The sequence below is a fragment of the Schistocerca americana genome, chromosome 1, assembly GCF_021461395.2.
Source record: "Schistocerca americana isolate TAMUIC-IGC-003095 chromosome 1, iqSchAmer2.1, whole genome shotgun sequence".
NCBI lineage: Eukaryota > Metazoa > Arthropoda > Insecta > Orthoptera > Acrididae > Schistocerca > Schistocerca americana.
The window spans coordinates 189,586,778-189,611,425 of record NC_060119.1 but is presented as its reverse complement, the minus strand read 5'-3'; the positions used below and the strand labels follow the sequence as shown (position 1 = coordinate 189,611,425).

The following is a 24,648-nucleotide window of genomic DNA, read 5'->3' as shown; positions in this document are numbered from 1 at the left end:
CCAGAAACACAGGAGGGAAACTGGCCTGTTAGTTTGGGATAAAAGGTGGTCCTTGTTGGACTTTGCCGACGTGATTATTCTTGTTGTTTCCATGTCTGGCTGATTTAGTGCTGGGCTAAGCATGCATTAATTACTGCTGTAATGAATTCCAGTGTGTTTGGGGACAGGTGCTTTAAATACAAAGGGTGCATGCTGTCTGGACCAGGCGTCTTTTCGCTTCCGATGCACTAGATTAAGGTATAAACTGTTTCTACCTCAACTTGTTCGAATGATGTTTCACATGAAGCCCTGAGAATTCTGCTGATTTGTCGTAGGACATGTTACTCATGGCCTTCACTTTCTTGATCTTCAGTCACTGGTGCTGCGATCTTAAGTTCAAGAGTGTCCGCCATGGCTTCTGCTCTGCCTTGTGGGTTACAAGCAACTGCGTTACGGCCATGCAGTGGTTTGATGATTAGCTGATTTTATGGTTTTTGATTAGTCTCCAAAACTTGTAAGAGTTTGATACCCTTCTACTAGAAAGTTCCCCCAGCTGTTGCTTCGGTGTGTCCACAGTTCTTTCTTGACTTTCCTAGAAAGCTTGTCTGTTACAGCTCTGTCTGCCGGGCCTTTGTAGTTTAGCCATCGGCGCCTATAGTACTTTTTTTCTAGGAGCAACTCCTGTTATGTGTTGCCTTGAAGTTGCGTGGGTGATGATTGAGGTGGCCTTCCTCCCCTCCCCTCCCCTCCCCTCCCCCCTTTCAATTATCACCTTACTGACCTTTTCCACATATTTGTTTATGTTTCGTCTTGTGGTTAGTGGTGTGATGGGCGGAAAACGTAACCCTTCCCCATATTTGGTTGGTTGGTTGACTGATTGATTGATTCATTTGGGGGAGGGTACAAAACAGCGATGTCAACGGTCCCATCAGTTTAGGGTTGGATGGGGAAGGATATCGGGAGATCCTTTCAAAGAAACTATCCCGGCATTTGCCTGAAGAGATTACGGAAAACCTAAGTCAAGATGGCCGGACGCGGTTTTGAACCGTCGTCCTCACGAATGCGAGCCACGTGCTAACCACTGCGTCATCTCGCTCAGTTTCCTCGTAGTCGGCTTGTTTGAGTCACCTCGAAGGAGATCTATTTATGTCACTAGGGCAGCTCAGGATACGTTATAAAAATGTTTAAATTGCCCGCTATTAAAAATTAAAACAGCTATTGAGGTTTCGAGATTCCAGATATTTGAAAAAAAAAAAAAAAAATCCGAATCGACTATACAATGTCACAGAATTAGACTGCAGGGATGCAGGAGCTGGAATCTGACGTCTGTGACAGTTAACTGGTAGGCGGCACAGGGAAAGTGTAGTGGTCACACTGCATTAGCTTTGGCAACGCCGTGGGTGAGCGCGCGCGCAGTAGCTCCCACCGCGCTCTATCCCTACCACTTGCTTCGACAGCCCCCTCCCAACGCTTGCCCGCAGACGCTACCACGGAGATGACACGACCGTACGTCACCACTGACGTATAGGCCGTGACGTCACACTACGTAACGGCGGCTCGCTCGAGGCGAGCGCGATGCCGCTACGCACTTTAAGGGGACATTAACTGAGGATCCTTACGCTGACCTTCAGGAAAGGCAGTCGACACGCGCTTCTGGTATCAACAGGTAGATATCGAACAAATGAACTGTGATCTTACGATTCCGCACAAAACTCAAGACACGCCGAGTTATCACTTTAATTTCAATGTAGATTGTGAGTCCTACGCACTCAAACTTAACAGATACTAACACAACACTGGCTCTCACGTTTAGCTATTGGGAAACCTACAGTTTAACGTAGGCTAAGAATCACGGTGCAGCTTGGGATTTCTCACATAACATTTCATTGTAAAAGCTGGAAAGTTCAACGAGTCACGAACCTGTCAATTTGCAAGCTCTTAACACTGACCCATTAAGTAACAATGCCGTACTTATATGCTCTAAAACTAAATGTAAATAAATAGGACACTGCCCCTCAGGTAGGCTACTTCTCAAATGTCACAGCATGCGGCGTACACAAGTTCTCTCTCTCTCTCTCTCTCTCTCTCTCTGTCTCTCTGTCTCTCTCTCTCTTACGGGAAACAACAGGGGCTTCCCATTCTCAACAGTAAGAAAAATGTATAATATTCTGAAAAACATGATCTTGTTTCTGCAAGCTTATCACCGACCCAAGTACAGCAGGAAAAATGACAAAATTATCAGCAACCTCTGACTTCCGTCTTGCGTATCAGGACTAAGTAAATGTAACGTGATGACGGCATGAAACTGGAATCCTTTATACAGTTTAACTTACCTTCAAACGATGAGCGACACGAGGGTTTTTTTTTATATATTATTAAATCTTTCTCCTTTTTTGCCAACGATGACAAAGACGACGAGGGTAGCGTGATATTATGTTCACGATTTACAAATGCATTTCAGCGTATTACGTGAGAAGCAGACAACGCAGCAATATTAGATGTTGCTTTTCTGTAAACTCCTTTTTGGCTGTTCCTTGTCACTCTATAGTTAACAGTATTCAAAACAGTTGACAATGACCGATGTCCCTGTACATAACCTAAAATTTACGTACAGGTTTCATTGTAAAGTTACTGCCACTAATAGCCAATATTGGGCCAGAGTTGCAACATAAAGGAACTACGAATTTAGGTTAGGGCTTTTCAACGACTACACTGCCACGAACAAAGTGGGGATCCAATTAGATACACAGTAAAATGTCAAATTATTTTTCATTATAATTTCCGTCCACGTCGATGAAGGCTGAATCCTTTCTCGTGTGAAAACTGAAAATCACTTAAGAATAAAATTAGGTAACCTCGTCCTCAACTCTTAGGTTGGCTCAACATTCTTTCGTCCGACTTCTGAACTTACACACAACCAGTTGTAGGGGAACTCATAGTTCAACGCCGACTCCGGAGCATCTTGCTCGTGACATTAGGAGTGCTGTGGTATGGACATCGGATCTCCGGAATCTTAGTCTGACACCCACTTAGGATACGATGTCCACTACACATGCCGCGGAAATTACGGCCATTGGATGGGCTATTTCGCCAACTGACCTCTGATAGGTAACGAATTATTGCTCACCAATGTTTGCTAAATTGTTTCTGTTATTATCATTATATTTCCTTGGTAAGAACAGTTTTACCTTCTTGTCAGTAAAGTACAGGATTACTCTCCCACAACACACGAAGATCTAAACAACGAACGAAAGTTTTCAGAATCCCGCAACAGCTTTCAAAATAATCTAGCGATATGCGATACATCTCGTGAAACACACAAACAGCAAGATGGCGTCAATTTTTGAATTAACAAAGTGAGAAACTTCATGTTTTTCTGTGTTATTAGAGTAATAAAAACAGACCAACTAACGTGAGTACAAGACATATTAAGTTACAACCTAGCCCGCACCAATATTTTACTCTCAACACTATCGAAAATTCCAACAGTAATAACACGAAACGTTCGTAAGCGCAGTTTCTCATGCCTTGCAGATGGTCTGTTATAAGCCAAGAAGTCGCGAAAAGACTCAAAGCTACAAAGGTATTGTAAAACTGTTCTTACACTACAGGTCTGGAACCAAACGGTACACATGCAATAATATTTTTCGTAATGTTGTGTATCGATGTTAACTTTTGCACGTTTACCGATACAGAAACCTACTGATGAAGGTAGTATTTCACTGGAACTACTTTGGGGAAGTAAATAAACAAAAGTGTTTTATTTCAAGACAGGTAGACTTCAGTCCCATAGTGAAGCTATGGAGGCAAATGGTAATGATATAAAGCCTATGTTACAAACGTTTCCCAACCATTCTGAGACAATTATCCCCTGTATGAGAGAAGATGTGAGCCAACACTCGAATAAAGTTTGTTAGCTAATATTTAGATTGGTATTTTTTAAAAGAAATATTATTTAGTCAACGATAAAAAATATTCACTTTTTTTGAACCATTAATAATGAATCAATGGGGCAGTTGCTACTGGCTGTAAGTCAATTCTTTTAATATTCGGTTGCGCCTAAGCCAACGTCCTAGTTATTCTCAAGTTCTTTGGTTCCTCGCTTCTATTTTCTTTGCAACCATAGTCGACAACCAACATTTGTAAATTGCGGCAATGGGATTATTATTCATAAGACTTTTACTGATGTTAAATATACAGCCAAAATATTGCCAGTTACATGAAAGCCTATTTTCAAAACGCTCTCTTCGCGGCGACCATGTAAATATACAAACAAAGTTTGAATATATTCCTTCACTTACTGAAAAGCGTCTTACAAGCCAAGTGTTTACATGTCTGTTTTCCAAAATCAGGAAGACAGTTGCTAATAGAATTTATATCCTACGACAAGTGCGGATTTATTTTGCCATTGAATACTCATTTTTCATTCTTGCTTCGATGATCATTGTCAGTTCTGGAAACATCCAAATGTTCATAACTACAATCTCGCATTGGTAAAGCTCCAGTTTGCAACGAAACTGACGACCTTATTTTGTGCTGTCAAAATATTAACCAATATCCTTGCAAGACGATGTTAATCCTATTTAATGCTCCAACTGCACCCATAGGGCATGTCAGGTTGTAAATAAGCTGTTATAATGAGTCAGTTGGCGAGCGAACAACCAATGAGCGAACCAATGAGCAACAAGCGCAGCGAAGACTAGGTCGAACGATCGGAGACGCCGCAACAAGCAATTGTCCGACTGGCTGCAATGAATTTCTTGTGAGCACCACTAACTGCGCGCGAAGCACAAATAATGTTGCGCGCACATTCGTTTTGCAAGTTGTCTTTCGCTACATTGCGTCACGAGCAAATGTTCGAATTTGAAAATTTTAAACAATTATTGGATACTTAGAAGGTGAAGTTGCCATTAATTCGGAGGTTGGTTTGCTAAATGGTGTTTTATTAGGCATGCCCCAATTGGAATTGTATGCCTTTGCCTTCATCCAATCCTTTAACTGCCTTATGCAGTTATGGGGGGACAAGAGTGCAGCTTAACGTCGTCTCCGAATTCCGGTGCAACTTAGCGCTTTTCATATTAACAAACATTACTAGAGAAGTAACGGGCGAAGAAAGAAGTAATACGTGATAGATGAAATTTCTAGGATTGATCAACGCTCAGTATCTTTTGAATCTGAAGTCTGGCCATCGCGCTACACTATTAATCACTCAGCTAATGAAACACTATACTCTAATGAAACAGCGGTACTGTATGTGATACTTTTGGAATTAATTTAGCTCCACGACAAAACAAAATTCGGATCTATTTCGTTTTTACTTTAACAATTTAATTTTAACCTCCCGGTGAGGGGGCGGGGTGAATTACCCTCATGTTGGGAACTACTGTTTTACATGTTTTCATTTGTTGGAAGTGGCAGAGCTGTGGCAATTCTATTCGCAGTCTCTTTTACCTGCCAAATCTTCAGCTCTCAGAAATGAAATGCCAGCAAAGACGATGCAAACTTTACAATAACACAGGGCGAACTGCTAGGATTTCATGAGCAGGAGAAATTATTTGTTACACGTACTTCACAGAAAACGGATGAGTGCCAGTGATGCAAAGCTGCCGGTGTTTATTGCGTGGTGACCGCATGGGGCGCAGAGGGAAGCCACGGCCGGTGTGAATCAATATGCGTCGGCGTGGAGGAGTGCGGACAGTGGAACAGCCAGCCGATCGTTATCATGTCTGCAGCACGTGTCTACACACGCCAAGCCACGCCGCTCAGTGCACCGTCCGTTTAAAAACCGGCTAATAGACCGCTCAGCGGCCAAAACGCTGCTTCCGCAATAAAAGGCTCCGCCACTACGAGAGACGAATGGCAAAACGCTGCAGCCTAGCGAGTCTGCACAAAACTCACCCCGTAACTGCTAAAGGGGAAAACCAGTGGCGTTTAATGACCAACGATTATCCTGACACATCGGATCGCTGGGCAGTACAGGACGGAAACAGCACATGTTGCCGGTTGGTACGTGTACTAAGATTGGTTGGTTTGGGGTATAAAGGGATCAAACTACAGGGTCATCAGTCCCTTTTTCCTGACGCACGCAAGGCTTAATGTGCAAAAACAACCAAAGTACGTTTGAGAAAGTAAAAGGGGGGAAAAGGAATGGGGAACCACACCTAAAAACACGCGGAAAATATACACCACAAGGAAAAGTAGAAGGTATTAAAGCCATAGAGCAGATGGTCTGAGCTGGCTGATCACAATAATAACAGAGGATGAGGCAGCCACGCTGCATCACATTAAAATGTCCACTCCAAAAAGACAATGTGAGATAACACATGTAAGGAAAAGACGACCACCAAGACAAACAAATGCAAAGAAGGTGCAACAGAGTTAAAGTGGAGGGAGGGTGGCGGCATCAGCAGTGCAATCCCTGTGTTGTCAGGGGGCTACCACCAAATGGGTACATGACGGCCCCACCACAACGGACTGGATACCGTGCTGTATATTGGGCGCAAAGAAATCCAATATTGTCATGGGGACGAAAGAGGACAGGAGACAACGGAAGATGACATACCCCGGAAAGTGTCCTCACCCAAATAAGTGAACTGCAGGTGAAGATCCAAAATTCTCTGCTTTCTCAGCAACTTCCTAATATGTCTGTTGTACCAAGGTGAATTCTTTCCCTTTTGCTAGGTACATACTTCTCTAGCTCGTGGTGGACAATACCTTTAAATTCCGACCAAAGATGCTCTGGCATAGAAGCCACAACGACATTATGGTCGCTAATACCTTCTTCTACATTAACTTCCTCAAAAAGATCAGGTCTGCTTGTCGCCAAGATATCTAATATGTTCCCATCTCGAGTTGTTTTTCTAACCAATTGCCCAAGGTTGTATGTTGAGAGCGCTCCTAGAACAACTTCACAGGAGTCTTCGCTTCTACCCCCTGTGATAAACGTATAATTTTCCCATTCAATGGATGCCAGATTAAAGTCTCCCCCTATAACTAATGGATAATTTGGATATTTATTTGCTGTGTACTTAAGACTCCCTGAAACGTTCAGCGACGTTTGTTGCGGATGCTGCTGGTCTATAAAAACACCCTACTTGCAGATCACTCAAATCTAGTACGCTATGTACACTTTGTATTAATCACACGTTAACAGGAACATACACGTTGAGAAGGTATTACATGCCTGTCAGTGCCTCAGGTCATTGTTGTGATACACATACCACGGGCAAAAAATACATTAAAAATGTGAAAAAGCATTGTAATATCACCGGTGCCAACGGAGGCAGCCGCCTTTCCACCTAGTTTCGCGGTTAATATGATTTTTAGGGTTCCGTACCTCAATCGGTAAAACGGAACCCTTATAGGATCACTGTTATCCGTCCCTCCATCTGCCTGTCTGTCAGTCTGTCTGTCTGTGTCTTTGTCTGGCTGTCAGACTGTTAGAAGTTCTTCCCATCAGTAAAGCGTGGACGCATCAATTTGAAATTTACGTCTCATACTAAGGCATACGGTCCTCTGGCGGTGTAAAAAATTGAAATTTCTAAGTCAAAGCAATCAAAAGATACGGCCATTTATCTCTCATATTTTGATACACGCAAAATCACTCACCAAAACTTGTAGGAATCTTCCCGTTGGCCTAGAATCACGAAATTTGACAGGAAACAAGGATTCATAGTACGAGTAAAGGAAAAATCCAAAATTGTTATTTTGTCTTTACATTTCTTTTGTCATTTGTTATCCAATTTCAAATTTACAATTAAATCAATCTCGAATGTTTTGGAACTCCCAGTACCGATGTACTTCCAGTACCAATGTCTTCAATAGGCAAAGAGAGCCGAAATTCTCGATTCCCGGAATGGACGAACTGTATGTACATAATTAACTTCGTATGGAGCCCTCAGTGCGCGAGTCCCATTCGTACCTGACCAATTTTTAAATCGTGTACCTATTTTACGCGATACCCGACGAAGGAAGAGTCGTCAAAATACAACCCAGAATCGTGCACCACCTGGACATACCGAAATATATTTTCTGCAATAACGAGTTTGGTATGGGACTAAGCAAAACTTTTGCCGTTAGCACTATATTCTAAGAGCGGTACTAACGACAGGCCGTTATGAGAAACTACTACTGTCGATTAATCCTTCGCAATTTACACACCACTTCTGTTTTATGTCGAAGATATATATGAATGCAGGAATTCGAAGGACTTTAGGCAGGGAACACTACCTGGAAAAAGAGAGTAAAGTTTGGATTAGAGTTCATGAAAGGGGAAAAAGCTGAAGTCGTGCCGAGAGAAGTGCAGCCAGCTGACTGCACTGCAATCGAAGGAAAACCACTGAATATTTGGTAAGACGGTATGGGCAAGAGATTATCTAGCAGACCTCAACATCATACTCCATGCCTGATGAAGACTCTGTAATCTAGTTTTGTGAAACATCTTATGTAGAACAGAAAGATACCACTGAAGTGGAAATGAGGCACTCATCGTACCTCTCATATACCAATTATGACCTAGAAGTCCGAAACAGTAATCTTTTTGAGGACAGAAACTAAGCAGCTGAGGAACTTTGCTAGAAGCACTAGTGAAGGGGCATAGTAGAATTACGAACATAAACGGGAGGGACACTGTTCCAGTCACCGACCTAATTCAACGTCACCCCATAGAATAATACGGCTTTGATTCATGAACAGAAAAAAATTCGACCAAATTTCCTTAAAATCTACAATATCAGCTATATTTTCTGGCCATTTTCAACGGATTATTAAATAATGAATATAACCTTAGCGGAGATTCATTTACTCATTTCTGAAAAACAAAAATCTCTGGACGCGTTCCCGCGGAAACAAATGCCGAGGTATTGATTACACACTAGTCGAACACATGTCGAACATGACCTACAAAAGCTCGATAGACAAATGTACATGACTTGGGTACTTACATTATATTCTGAAGGGTTAAAATTAATTACACTTCCTAAGAATGCGAGAGTCAATAGAGCTGAAAATTACCGTACAATCAATCTAGTCTCTAGAGTCACCACCACAAAGAAAGCTGACGAAAGTACTTTATTGAAATATGCAAGCGAAAATTGAAATAAAGTTAGGCCCTTTTTGGTTTCAGAAGAAGTAAGAGAGTATTCGTGAAGCAGTTTCAGCACTTCAGTTACTAATGGAAGGCAGATTTACGACACACAAGGAAGAATAGCTTTCGTAAATTCTGAGAAGGCATTTGATAATGTGGAATGTAATAAAATCTTTTCCATTCTTAGCCAGTGTGGTATCAGTTAAGGTATCAGTTAAAGGGTACAATGGTAATCCATTCCATTCTCTTTATGCGAGAGGACTGCAGTAGCCAGAACTGATGTAATGATAGAAGAGGTCGATTTTAGAAAGATGTAAAGCACGGTTGCTTGTTGACACAACTGTATACTGAAGACGCAGTGAATGAAATAAAGAAATATATTAGTATGGTAATTCTTTGTCTCAGAGAATTAGTCTTGATACGGTTCACAGATGACAACGGTTGTAGCCGAAAGTAAACAGAAATTGCGTTTGGTGTTCAATGAAATGGAGCGTGTGCTAGTTGATGGCTAAAATATACAAATAAACAGAAAGAAGAGTACAGCAATGGTGTGTTTAGCAGGCGACTGTGCTGGATGGCTAAATGTCAAACTTTGACTATCTCGGAAATAGAATAAAGAAGTAAATGCAAGGAAGAAATCGTACCACGGATTGCACATGCCAGAAGGAATTTTTATTTTTTAAGAATCTGCTACTAACAGCCAAACCTGTGAAAAACGAGAAAAAAATTGCCTTGAAGGGCTATGTTTTGAACATAAATAGGTCCTAGTTCGAAACACCGACAATGGAGAAGACAGAAATTTAACGATTAGAAACCTTTTAAATGTGATGTTACAAGACACTCTAAGATCAAACTGATTATCCAAGTAAAAATGATGTTCCGCAACAAGACAACTAGAAAAAAATATGAAGAACATAACGAATGGAAAAGAGAGAATCACTGGGAACATAATGACACTGTCTCTACTTCAATACTCCGCACGCCACCTGACAGTGCGGCGGATGGTACTTCTGTTACCACCAACTGATTTTCCCCTCCCCCTCCTCAAATATCTGTTCCACTAATGAATGGCGTGTGGGAAGAATGACTGTTGGTAAGCCTCTGCATTAGCTCTAATTTTCATGTGGGAGGAAGTAATATATTACCCCACTCTTCCCGGAAAGCGCTCTCTCGAAATTTCAAAAGCAAACGTCTCCGTCATGCACAACGCCTCTCTTGCAGTGTCTGCCACAGGAGTTTGCCGAGCATCTTCGTAACGCCCTCGGGCAGACTAAAGGATCCCGTGATGAAACGAGCAGCTCTTCGTTGTTGCGCTCTCTCTCTCTCTCTCTCTCTCTCTCTCTCTCTCTCTCTATCAATCCTACATCGGAAAAGTCCCAGACTGGTGAACAATATTCAAGAATCGGTCGCCCAAGTATAAAATAAACCACTTCCTTGGTGGATGGTTTGTATTTTCTTACGATTTTTCATATCAATCAAAATCCTTTTGTATGTCATTACGCAAATCGAAAGTGTCTTCTGGCGTTGCTACTTTCTTATAGACAGCCGCATCATCTGCGAACCGTCTTAAAGAACTTTCAACGCTTTCCACTGGGTCATTTACACTCCTGGAAATGGAAAAAAGAACACATTGACACCGGTGTGTCAGACCCACCATACTTGCTCCAGACACTGCGAGAGGGCTGTACAAGCAATGATCACACGCACGGCACAGCGGACACACCAGGAACCGCGGTGTTGGCCGTCGAATGGCGCTAGCTGCGCAGCATTTGTGCACCGCCGCCGTCAGTGTCAGCCAGTTTGCCGTGGCATACGGAGCTCCATCGCAGTCTTTAACACTGATAGCATGCCGCGACAGCGTGGACGTGAACCGTATGTGCAGTTGACGGACATTGAGCGAGGGCGTATAGTGGGCATGCGGGAGGCCGGGTGGACGTACCGCCGAATTGCTCAACACGTGGGGCGTGAGGTCTCCACAGTACATCGATGTTGTCGCCAGTGGTCGGCGGAAGGTGCACGTGCCCGTCGACCTGGGACCGGACCGCAGCGACGCACGGATGCACGCCAAGACCTTAGGATCCTACGCAGTGCCGTAGGGGACCGCACCGCCACTTCCCAGCAAATTAGGGACACTGTTGCTCCTGGGGTTTAGGCGAGGACCATTCGCAACCGTCTCCATGAAGCTGGGCTACGGTCCCGCACACCGTTAGGCCGTCTTCCGCTCACGCCCCAACATCGTGCAGCCCGCCTCCAGTGGTGTCGCGACAGGCGTGAATGGAGGGACGAATGGAGACGTGTCGTCTTCAGCGATGAGAGTCGCTTCTGCCTTGGTGCCAATGATGGTCGTATGCGTGTTTGGCGCCGTGCAGGAGATGCGCCACAATCAGGACTGCATACGACCGAGGCACACAGGGCCAACACCCGGCATCATGGTGTGGGGAGCGATCTCCTACACTGGCCGTACACCACTGGTGATCGTCGAGGGGACACTGAATAGTGCACGGTACATCCAAACCGTCATCGAACCCCCCATCGTTCTACCATTCCTAGACCGGCAAGGGAACTTGCTGTTCCAACAGGACAATGCACGTCCGCATGTATCCCGTGCCACCCAACGTGCTCTAGAAGGTGTAAGTCAACTACCCTGGCCAGCAAGATCTCCGGATCTGTCCCCCATTGAGCATGTTTGGGACTGTATGAAGCGTCGTCTCACGCGGTCTGCACGTCCAGCACGAACGCTGGTCCAACTGAGGCGCCAGGTGGAAATGGCACGGCAAGCCGTTCCACAGGACTACATCCAGCATCTCTACGATCGTCTCCATGGGAGAATAGCAGCCTGCATTGCTGCGAAAGGTGGATATACACTGTACTAGTGCCGACATTGTGCATGCTCTGTTGCCTGTGTCTATGTGCCTGTGGTTCTGTCAGTGTGATCATGTGATGTATCTGACCCCAGGATTGTGTCAATGAAGTTTCCCCTTCCTGGGACAATGAATTCACGGTGTTCTTATTTCAATTTCCAGGAGTGTATATACGCTATACTTTCGGCGCTTTCCACTGGGTCATTTATATACGCTATAAACATTAACGGTCCTATCACATCCTCTTGAGGTAATCTGGAGATTACATTTGTAACTGTGGATTTTGTTCCGTTAAGAACGAAATCTCAAACACAGTCGCAAATCTGGTCAGAAACTCGATAAGCTCCTATTTTTTCGCTTAAACGGCGGTGATGGACGGTGTCAAATGCCTTCCTGAAGTCAAGGAACACAGCATCAACCTGAGCGCCTTTGTCTACAACTGTATGGGTCTCATGGAGGAACAGAGCGAGCTGAGTTTCGCAAGATCTTAGTGGAATTCACGCTGATTTTTATGTATGAGATTTTCGTTCTCCGAAAACGACATAATTCTTTAGCATAAAACATGTTCCATAATTCTACAAAGGATTGACGTCAACGACATTAGTTGTAACTGAGAACTCTAGCTGAAGGCATGGCGGAAGAAGAGAACAGAAGCGGCAAGACAGAGAGAGGAACACATCAAACAGATGGTCGATGGTGTTGGATGCAGACATTACACACTGTTGTAATGATGCGACATGTTGCTATCACCACTAACAGAGCTAGGAGAAGGAGCAGCATGTCGTATAGCTGGGGAGCAGGTGGCGGAGGGCGCGCAGGTCGCTTGCTGTAAATATGCGGGAGACAAGGTGCCGTTGGAGGGGGCGAGAGTCCCGCTCCGCGCTCTTGATGCCTGCCGCTGTTGCTGCTGCTGCTGCTTGTATCGGTCGATAGCGCGACCGGCATCGTCCCCACCACCGCATTCACAGGGCTGCCACACGCCTTACACTGTTGTTCTCGTGTGGCTACAGCCATTCTCTCCACGTTCTCACCTCCCTTGAGGTAATCTGGAGATTATATTCTGCGGCCTCAGGCAATGCGCTGAGCAAATAGGGAGCAATGTGATGCATACAAGGTTTAGTGAACACAAGGTTGTTATAGCGAGACTGAATACCGTAACATCCAAACCCACCAAAAAATAAACACAAAATATGTCTATTTAAAAAAATCAGATAAAGTCACTTGACTCATTCCTAGGAGACAACCTCTATTCTTCAGAATTGGCTACGAAAGTGCAGACCACATGTCTGTCTACATGTACCAAGTAGTATCGACAGTAGTGGAGAGTGTTATACCAAAAAAAAATGAACAACAGGTGGAACTGATCCCCCCCCCTCCCCCATGGTACACAAAACAAGTAAGAACACTGTCGCAGAAGCAACGAAAAAACACATGGAAAATTTAAAATAATGCAAAATCCGCAAGAGTGGCAGAGTTTTGCAGAAGTTAGAAACCGGGTGCGAACTTCAATGTGAGATGCTTGTACCAGTGCAAGAAACAATCAGTACCTTCACTGCACGATAGCAATGGTAATGTTACCGATAATAGTGCCACTAAAGCGAAATTATTAAGTACAGTTTTCCGAAATCCATTCACCAAAGTAGACCAAGTAAATTTTCCAGAATTAGAATCAAGAACTGCTACCAACATGAGTAACTTTAGAAGTAGATACCCTCTGAACTTGGAAGTAGATATCCTCGGCGTAGCGAAGCAGCTGAAAACACTAAATAAAGGCAACTCCGGCACAGAGTGTTTACCAGTTATATTACATTCAGAGTATGCTGATACAATAGCTCCATACTTCGTAATTATAGCCAACCGTTCGCTCGTAGAAAAATCCATACCCCAAGACTGGAAAGTTGCATAAGTCACACCAATACTCAAGAAAGGAAGAAGGAGTGATGAATCGGATGAATTACAGACCCGTATCACTAACATCTATTTGCAGTAGGTTTTTGTAACATATACTGTGTTCGAAAATCGTGAATAACCTCGATATCAAATACGAAACTGAATTCGTTATGGGTTTGTTTATAAATGAATCTTCTGCAACCAGTCACGATTTTCTTTATTTACTTTTCACAAGACGCGTTTTGGTTAATGATTCTCATTTTCAAGTGCGTTTTTTGCGTGTATTATGCCATTTCTATTGGTATTGTCGATATGTCAGAGTCAGCTTCATTTCCTGGACTTTACTGCTACATATAAGAAACGCGATTTTTTGGTTGGTTACCGATTCTTTTGTGAACTTACAGTTTTCTAATGCTCCGTTTGTTCAGAGTCTCACACACACTAAACATCATACACAATTTGTTGTACACTTTAAACATCGAAAATATCTTACATAAACAAAACAGTTTCAAAGATGTTCTTACAAGTAGTCCACAGAGATAACATTATAGGTCTTCCACAGATTATGATATGCTTTTATATAGAGGTTAATTATATTAACAATTTGGATCATAGTTTACTTATACCGATTTTACAATTGTGATCATTTCTGTGCGTTACTATTTTTATTTATGTGCGTTACTATTTTTATTTATGTATATTATCGAAACATCTGAAGAAATTCATTGATCCACTTTCACGTTTTTCATTTAATATTTTATCTTCATGTTTTTTGTAATGTAAGTATATCTCCAGTTCTGCTAGGAAGTCCATTTGATGTCCTTTATTTAGTCAGTGGAGTACTTTGACAATTTGCACTATTTTTCCAAATGGGTGTCCTGTATTATGTATGTGTATTGGTATGGCTGATGTAGTGTGTTTGTGGTGTGTGTAGTCTTTACGTGCGGTTCTAGGCGCTACAGTCTGAAACCGCGAGACCGCTACGGTCGCAGGTTCGAATCCTGCCTCGGGCATGGATGTGTGTGATGTCCTTAGGTTAGTTAGGTTTAAGTAGTTCTAAGTTCTAGGGGGCTGTTAACCTCAGAAGTTGAGTCCCATAGTGCTCAGAGCCATTTGAACCATTTTGTAGGCTTTAATGCGTTCTGCGTGCCTGGTGTTAAAATTTCGGCCTGTTTGTCCTAGGTAGTATATGGAGCATTTCGGTCGTTTGACCTTGTGTATTCCAGAGACTGAACATGGATCAACAAAAACTAATGCATAATATAAAGTGTGATCATGGTCCATGTTGTTGTCCGACTCCTTCTGACAAGTGGTGTCCCGAAATTTCAATAGTAAATCTCTCCGTTATGCACACGGCTTTCTTGTAACCTCTGCCAGCGGAGGTTCTTTCGCATTACCGTAACGCTCTCTCGCCAGCTAAACGATACCGAGACGAAACGCACTGCTCTTCGTTGGTTTTTCTCTGTCTCCTCTATCAGTTCTACCTGACAGGGATCTCTGATAGATGAACAATATTCAAGGATCGGGCGAACAAATGCCTTAACCCACTTCTTTCGTGGATGAGTTACATTTCCTTAAGATTCTTCCCATGAATCTTAGTCTGGTCTCTGGCTTTTCCACTAACTGTTTTATGTCGCTCTGGATATTTACGCCTTTATATTTTACGGCAGTCGCTGTCTCCAGCTGTTTGTCATCAATAGTGTAGCTGTAATCGTTTCCAATTACACCTCGCACTGCCGGCCGGAGTGGCCGAGCGGTTAAAGGCGCTACAGTCTGGAACCGCACGACCGCTACGGTCGCAGGTTCGAATCCTGCCTCGGGCATGGATGTTTGTGATGTCCTTAGGTTAGTTAGGTTTAAGTAGTTCTAAGTTCTAGGGGACTTATGACCACAGCAGTTGAGTCCCATAGTGCTCAGAGCCATACACCTCGCACTACTGACACAGGCAAAGTGGTCTTTTGTCGTATTCATTTACATAAAAGCTTGTGTAATCATCTTTCACATAGCCCATTGCTTTCACGCCAGGTTTCTTCAATATTAAGTCGCGGCGTCTGGCACAACATTTGAGATGTCCGGATCACCAGAGAGGAAACAGCTCGTCATTTTTGTACTCACTGCTATTATTCACTTGCAATTAGTCACAGAACAGCCTGAAAATATATATAAGTGAAACGCAATTACGCATATTGCTCGATGGTTTCAACTGAATTTCATGGAACTCTTACTGTATACTGTTCCGATTCCACACCTGAAGGCTATGAAATGAAATGTGTGGCTAGGGCCTCCCGTCGGGTAGACCGTCGACTGGTGCAAGTCTATTTAGTTGACGCCGCTTCGGCGACTTGCGCGTCGATGAGGATGAGGAGATGATGATGATGATGATGATGATGATGATGATGATGGATGATGATAACACAACATCCAGTCCCTGAACGGAGAAAATTTCCGACCCAGCCGGGAATCGAACACGGACCCCTTAGAATGACGACCACTCAGCTCGCGAGGGGAACACCAGAAGGCTATGATAGCCCCATACAGAAGTGGGTCGGATGCCAGCGGTGTCCAACCACTTTCACCAATGCCTGGCGTTCAAAGTGCCGCGTGTGTAGTTTTACGGAGAGCGCACATTGGTGACCGCTGTGGCTGCACGTCAAACTGTTCAAGCACCAGTGCTGGGCTAACTCAATGCAAACGTACACAACTAATGCCGCTTCGGTCTCATAACTGTAATCCACGATTGTCGTTAAAGTTTATGCGAAACCTCTTAAAGGCATGAAAACATTATTTGTATGTTTTTGCTGTAACCGCCGACGTTGAACTACATGAAAAAATTGTCAACTGCAGACTGAAACTTAGCTATCTGGATCGCTCTCCTGGCACTGAACCAAACGAGCACACAAGCCGCACGTTTTAAGTTTACAACCGGTCAAAGGAAACTGCTCGAAATTTCTTGGTGAAACTATATTTTTTTATTTGTTTAGCTTTAGCTTATGGCCCAAATATCGCCACTTGTTTCCTGCGTGAAAGACGGCATTTATTCTAAAACGACCAACCTATGACACCAGATTTGACAACGCGCGCCTTCTATTTTATGCACTTTGAGTTATTTTGACACGTCAAATACAAAAATAATTATAACAGCAAGGAGTCTCAGCAAAGGAAATTTAAGTTCAAGGACAAGGAATGAAAACCGTGGTTTACCGAGGATATTCTGACGATGAGGGCAGAAAACAGATAAGAGTCTTGAAATAAGTTACAAAATGAACATCAACAAAAATAAAAGATGTTTAATGAAATGGGGTCGAATCAATTTATGCACTGGCGGGGGAATTACATTAGGAAATGAAGCACTAAAAGTGTAGATGAGTTTTGTTATTTGAGCTGTAAACCAACTGATGATGGTAGAAGTAGCAGTATATAAAACTGAGATTGGCAATAGCAATAATAAATCCTTATCTGAAAAATTAATTAATTAATTTGTGAAGGTATTTGGCTGGAAAGGAGACTTTTACAAAAGACACTAAGAGAATAGAAGCTTTGAATTACGGAGCTACAGAAGATTAGATGGATCATCAAACTAATGTGGAGGCACTGAAGAATCGAATCGGAGAGAAAATAAATTTCTGTCAAAAGAAGGGATGGGTTGATGGAATACATCGTGGGGCATCAAGATTTCGTCAGTTAGGTAACTGAAGTAAATGTAAGGGGTAAAAACATTAGAGGGAGACCAAGGTTTGAATACTTTTAGCAGGTTCAAATGGATGTAGATTGCAGCAGATATGCTCGGAAGAAGGGGCGTGCACAGGACTTGTTAGTTTGAAGAGCTGCACTGGTTTGGTTTCTGACTGAATATCACCACCACCACCACCACCACCACCACCACCAACAACAACAACAACAACCTCCAGCAAAGAACAAAACGCTGTTGCTTTCTCTGCAGTGAGATTATTAACCTGGACGCTAATACGGAAATTAGGAGGCGCGAAGCCGCGAACAAAGGAGGGCGGCAGCACTAGCCTTGCGATTTCGCGGCCGCGATAATCGATAGCGCGAAGGCCGCGAGACAGCCACAGCGCGTCCAAGACGGCTAGCGCTCAGCTCCGCCGCTGGCCGCCGCCCGCTCCGCTCCGGGCAATCGATTCGTCTGCTCGCCTGACGTATGCTCCCGCCCGTGCCCCACACGGAGCAGCCACCGACACGTCGACAATCATTTCATAACCAGTTCTGTCTCCTCCCCTAGCTAACGATGACTTTCTTAGTGCTCGATATCGTCGCGGGCAGAAGCAAGAGTTTCAAAGAAACGAGAATTAAACGGACGTCCGAGGAGGAGAATGTTTACGAATACAGCCTAACTGCTATGGGCTCCGTCCGTTTGACCACGCAGCAAGCACCGGTATCTGATATATGTCTAATTGCTATTTTGTCGAAAACTGACATGGTGTGACCACGGCCGTACATAAGAACTAACCTGTATATCTAGCTAGCGTTCTTGCGTCGATATGTGAATTTAATGTCTTTATGTTGTGTCTGTAAAGAAATTAGTTTATGTACACGAACCACAGTTAATTCGCTTCTGAGTAAGTTTTTTTTTTATTCTTAGTGTAATTCTCTGGGGGTTCTGTTAATACAAATATGGTATAAACGATACAATATTTTTAGTAAATTTTTCAAAGCAAATTTATTTTTCATAACAACAGCTAACAATCTGTTCATGTTGCATTCTGATTTGGAAACTGCGACAGTTTATGCCAATTGAAGCAGTTTGTCTGTCAGTAGCTTTTTTCTTATCCCCGACGCATTTCGAGAGCTTACACCCCCATTTTGGGTGGTTTAAATTATGGAATTTCTTTCCTGCGTTTAGCCAACTATTTTGTCTTCATTTCGATGATGTTTCAGCAAAAGAATACTTACGGACGTTATAAACACACATTTATACCACTGAATGTCACGCAAACATCTTACTGCTAATATAAATAGTGAGAAAGATTCGATAACGGATTGTACCACGTAATTAACTATACACTAATCATTGCGTTCAATGCAGGCAAGCGTTGTCAGAATTTTATGGTAACTGAGTAAGCCAGAAGTAATCATCTGGGGGCCGCCCGCGGTGATCGTGCGGTTCTAAGCGCTATAGTCCGGAACCGCGGGACTGCTACGGTCGCAGCTTCGAATCCTGCCTAGGGCATGGATGTGTGTGATGTCCTTAGGTTAGTTAGGTTTAAGTAGTTCTAAGTTCTAGGGGACTGATGACCACAGATGTTAAGTCCCATAGTGCTCAGAGCCATTTGAACCATTTTAATCAACTGGAGATGATGAAGTAGAAAACAGATTATACCCCTTGGCTCTCTTCTGGCACGCAGAGAACTCTCAGTGCTCATACTTGGTCATGTCGGAACAATAGTGAATGCTATAATCGACTGTGGACGTGTGGTGTAGGAAGAGGCGGTGATCGAAGATGATGAACAGTGACACATTCCGAACAGGAGGGACCTCAATAATACGGAGCAGATAGGTGTAATCAGCTCGGATGAAATGCTATAACAGACCAAAATCAACAATAATCACCACCACTAACATTTAATTTGAAGAGGCACTGAGTTCTGAAGGACTATGTCAACGTGGACATTGTTTGTCACGAGCAGAAAGTCAGCCTGATACGGTTCACAGATGACACTGCAGTAGTCCAAAGTAAACAGAAATTATGGCTGTTACTCAATGAAATGGAATGTCTTGTTAACTGATCATTATAATGCGCACATGAAAGGAAATTAAGGTAATAGGGTACGTAGATGATTAGATGTTAACACTAGGTCAAGGGCCACAAATTTTCTTTGGAGAAGCTGCAGCACCTACACATGTTAACGTGGCGACGACAATACAGCCTAAATTGCAGTGGGCAGTGGTTGCCCAGTTCCTGAATTGACAATAATGCACCGCATTTTTCCTTCAACAATTCTTTATGGAACGTAATGAGAATTACACGATAGAATGGTGCTTTATCTGCACACCACGTAATCTCCATCCCCTTCTATGGCCTTCCTCCAGCACTAAACAAGGGCGTGTATGCCTCGTCGGCACCAATCCTTGTCCTGGTGGCGGAGCCAGTGCTTGACTGTGTGAACTTCCTTTGCTGATTGACAGATGCAACGCCAATTGCCCAGTCATAATGTGCCTGTCCTTGCGAATGATATCAGCTCGCTGCAACACGTCAGGTGTGACAGCCGTGGATGGTCTCCCCGACCGCTGCAACTCGTGGAGCTCCGCCGAACAGCCTTCTCATGACCTCACCCTCCGTGCCCAGCGACTAACTACTTCTGTCGACAGCAGATGTTCCATAGACTGCAGAAGCGTTTGTAAATATTTCCCACAGTTTTTTTCTGTGCAGTGAGAAATTCTATGATGGTAGGTTCTTGTAACGTACATTTTTGAAACTGCTCCACAGCTACGGTATTTGTCGGAAGTTACAAACTTGGCGCGCACTCAGAAGACTTAAAATAATACATACCTAACGTTTCACATTCGTAGCATTGTTTTCCACCGAGGAAAAAAAATGCGGTTACTTTCTGGGTAACCCTCGTACACCGTCTCTACTTCGGCCATCAGTACTTACTTTGGTGCCCGAATGGCAGAATACTTTCACCCTCCTAAGCTATTCCCTTAAGCATCGCCTGATTCAGTTGGAATCTACTCCTTTACCCTAGTTTTACTTTTGTTTATACTTATAAATTCCTTTCCAGACATTGTTCCGTTCAACCAATCTTCCATGTCTCCAGAATGAATGTTTCACTCTGCAACGGAGGATGCGATGATACGAAATTCCTGGCAGAATAAAACTGTGTACCGGACCGACACTAACTCCGGACCTTTGCCTTTCACGAGCAAGTGCTCCACCAAATGGGCTACCGACTCACGACCCGTTCTCACGGCTTTACTTCCGCTAGTACTTCGTCTCATGTCTTCCACGCTTCACAGAAGCTCTCCTGCGAAACTTGCAAGGCCAGCACCCCTGCAAGAAAGGACATTGCGCAAATATGGATTAGCCATAGCCTGTGGGTTTCCAGAATGAAATTTTCACTCTGCAGACGAGAGCGCGCTGATACGAAACTTCCTGGGAGATTACAACCGTATGCCTGATAGAAGCTTGGAAGGTAGGAGACGAGGTACTGGCGGAGCAAATCTGTGAGAACGGGTCATGAGCTCAGTTGGTGCAGCACTTGCCGGGAAAGGTAAAGGTCAGAGTTCGACTTTCGGTCCGGCACATATTTTTAATCCGACAGGAAGTTTCAGATTTTCCAAGTACTTTGTCATGTGACAGAAATATGTCATTGGCACATCTCTTAATTCCATTTCCGAATTTGTCTTTGGTTTCCCTTACTGCTTGTTCATTCTACAGAACGGACAACAAGGGGCATAGGCTACAATCCTGTCGCGTTCCCTTCTGAACTACTGCTTCTCTTGCATGTCCTTCGCCTCTCACAACTGCAGCCTTGTTTCTGTGCAAATTGCAGAAAACCTGCTGCATTCTGACGACTGCCTGTACGATGGGTGTGAGAAAGGTACTCACCGGCGGCGATGAGCTCGGGCGCAACCAGATTGGAGAGGTCGGGCTCCTCGCCGTACCAGAAGATCCAGAGCTCCTTGGCGGCGTGCAGCGAAAGCGGCGGGTGCGTGGAGGGCGGGGCATGCGCATGAGGCGGCAGTCCCAGACCGTCGAAGTGCTGGTGGTGCGGCGCGCCCTGGGCCGCGTGGTGGCCGTGGTGCTGATGGGTCGCGCCGCCCCCGCCGCCGCCTCCGCCGCCGCCCTGGCCGCCGGCCGGCGCCACCACGCGCCGCCACACGCACAGGATGTCGTGCGACAGGCAACGCGCGTAGCTCGCCAGCACCGGGTCCTCCAGCGGCTCCGCGCTGCTGAAGCCGCACTCGCCCCATGTCAGCTTACGCCATTTTATGCCGCATAGCTCCGTCTGAGGACGAACAGGTGCATCCGTCAGGATAACGCCCACAGCCAGTGGTCGCGCTGAAGTGTCTGCCGCTCGGTATACAAGGACATATATCTGCATCAAAATATCAAAGGGACTGACACTGGAGCACGGAAGGAAAAGATGATGTCGGTTCGCCGACACGTCCAAGCGCTGTAAGGTTCTGGTAGCAGCAGCTGTGCGGTTTCGTGCCTAGTCTTTTCATAGGTTCGCAACTAGAGTGCAGTGTTTAGTTCACTTTGCAGAATGTTAATAATCTTTATGAATTTCCTTAGCTATTTCACGGTCAGTGTCACACATTCCGCGAAAGAAACGTGCCGCACAGCGAAACAAAGCGTATAAGAATAAATCATAATTATGTAACAGACTGCAATTGTCTGTAGGTGCTTAGTAACCGGCAGCTTAGGGACATGACAACTCTGCTCAGGACTGACGGTGTAGCGGAATTCTTGATATGCTTCTTTGTTGCTAAGATAGCTATCCTTTAAAAACTGGCTATCACTAACTTTGTTTTTGATCCAGGTATATTAACAGTATAATTATTTTAAGCCAACCAGCTTGTTATTCGGCGTTGCCCGGTTATCTATTTTTATGTCATCCCATTTCCACCACTGGCTTGAAACTACTACAGGTGTTTTACCGCCCTCTATCTTTTGCTAAGGAGTAGGCCACACATACATACACACAAAATATGAGTGACATTTCTTCCAGCGTTACGGAGTTGTTCGCATGACAACCACTTCTTACCATCACCTCGTTAAATATCTCCGTGTGAAGTATCACGCCTCCCTCGGATGTATCATAACTTGGTCTTACGTAACGTGTCCAACTTTAGTTTTCTCGATGGGTATCTATTACTATAGACTAGGCGCTCACTTGAGCATAATATCTAAGCTGCCGTCTTGTTTTCAGTTGTCTTAAAATATATGAACAATGCAGATGCAGGTGTAATTTGTCTTCTAGCGGTTGTGGAACTAAATTACGGCCGCGCGGGGTGGCCGCGCGGTTAGAGTCGCCATGTCACTGACTGCGCGGCCCCTCCCGCCGGCGGTTCGAGTCCTCCCTCGGGCATGGGTGTGTGTGTTTGTTGTTCTTAGCATAGGTTAGCTTAAGTTAGTTTAAGTAGTGTGTAAGTCTAGGGACCGGTGACCTCTGCAGTTTGGTCCCTTAAGAACAATCACACATTTTTGAACAACTGAATTACGCAGAGGGAGATGCACCCATGTTTTTGTACAAATTTGCTTAAATAAAATGTCATTCTCAAATACTTTGATGTACACTACGTTAATTAACAACCCATTTAATGATTTTATGTTTTTGTTACTTGAAGGACGCAGAGAGTTAGTCAACTGAGTACCGAAAGGCCAGCTTCTGAAATTTATATGGGAACAGCGACCCGAAAACTGCAGATTCTGTATATTGAGGGAAATGGAAGGTGTTAGCGAGCTTATCTTCAGTACAGATATAAGCCATTACTAGAGACAGAAAATTGGTGTGAGTGGCTGGAACTTCACAAGTGGAGATCGCAACACAAAATGCCCGGAGGACGTGCACGTGCAACATACCGACATCTTTCTAGCTTTGAGAAGGGACGTGGGAGCATCATACAGACTGATCACACAGGCAGCTGGCTGTAGTGCAATGAATGCAGAATCAGTGTTGACGAGGTGGACTCAGAGCAACAGGTGACAAAGAATGGAAGGCACGAGTAATTACTGGACTTCAACACGATGAAGTCATAACGTTGTTCGATTGGTCTGCCGAGCAGACGGATGACAATAGCTGAAATCCGGACAGTGATTATAGGTAGAGTATTAAGCGAGGCGTCTTTAACAGATTAGTGGGAGCTGGTCAGAGATACCTAGCTGCCATGAATCTTTCCGCTGACACCACTCCATAGGCCACAGAGACTTACGTTCCGTAGAACAAGAGTCAACTGAGACACTGAGTGGCATTATCTGGTGTTCAACGACAAGTTTCGCTTCAGTTCGAGGCGCACACACCGACGTCAACACGCCAGTAGACGGCGTGGTACAATTCTCGCGAAACATCATTCTCTAACTTGAAAAATCATGTTGCGGGGGGCTACTGGATACGAAACAGGGCTGATCTGGCAAGTGTGCAAGGGACATTGAAGGGGCCATTTTGTGGCAAGAGTGGTTAAGCCCTGTTGTCATACCCATCGGTACCAAATACCTTGAAGATCCGTGACCCGTAGAACATGTCTAGGATGCGATAGGAACTAACTTCTTCAACCGACACGCCAACTGTTAGAGGAATGGTGAGAAATTCAAGTTGATGTTCGGAGGTTGTTTGCTTCAATGCCAGAATAAATACAAGAGTGTATCCATACCAGTGTGGGTCACAGCTCACACTGACGTTGGTGCTGGACGTCAGTTGCGAAAGTAATGAAGTCCAGTAATTTAATATGCGTTATCTGATGAACATAGCAACTAAGTTAGACAAATATCGAGTGGTGCATCATGGTATAAGCCTTTCCATTACTATTATGACCACTACAGTTCGTTTTCAAAATTTTTACATGTTCACACACACACACACACACACACACACACACACACACACACTTACCCACACGCTACACGGACGGACGTGTGATGTTTCTCTTTTCTCTGTTTCTGCAAATGGCGAATATTCTTTGAATTTGTTCTACCGGTGTCGTTTGACACTGACACAACAAACACTGGTCCCCAATAACACCCTCGGCAAAAAGTTTTGAACAGGTGTGTAACTACCCACAGAGGGCCCGCATGGGCTTTAACTATCGTATGGCAGCGAAAGATGGTAGTTATGCTACTGTGGGGAACGGATTTATGCTGGAACAAAATTA

General features: G+C 44.2%; 1 protein-coding gene across 1 annotated transcript in view; it reads right to left on the bottom strand.

The window, feature by feature from the left end:
• LOC124570971 (mediator of RNA polymerase II transcription subunit 13) overlaps positions 1-24,648 on the bottom strand; it is a 201,198-nt gene that overhangs the window by 97,965 nt on the left and 78,585 nt on the right. Inside the window, exon 2 of the mRNA XM_047131117.1 lies at positions 21,383-21,782. Within this exon, the coding sequence (XP_046987073.1) occupies positions 21,383-21,782 (400 nt within the window). The remainder of the gene's footprint in view (positions 1-21,382; positions 21,783-24,648) is intronic.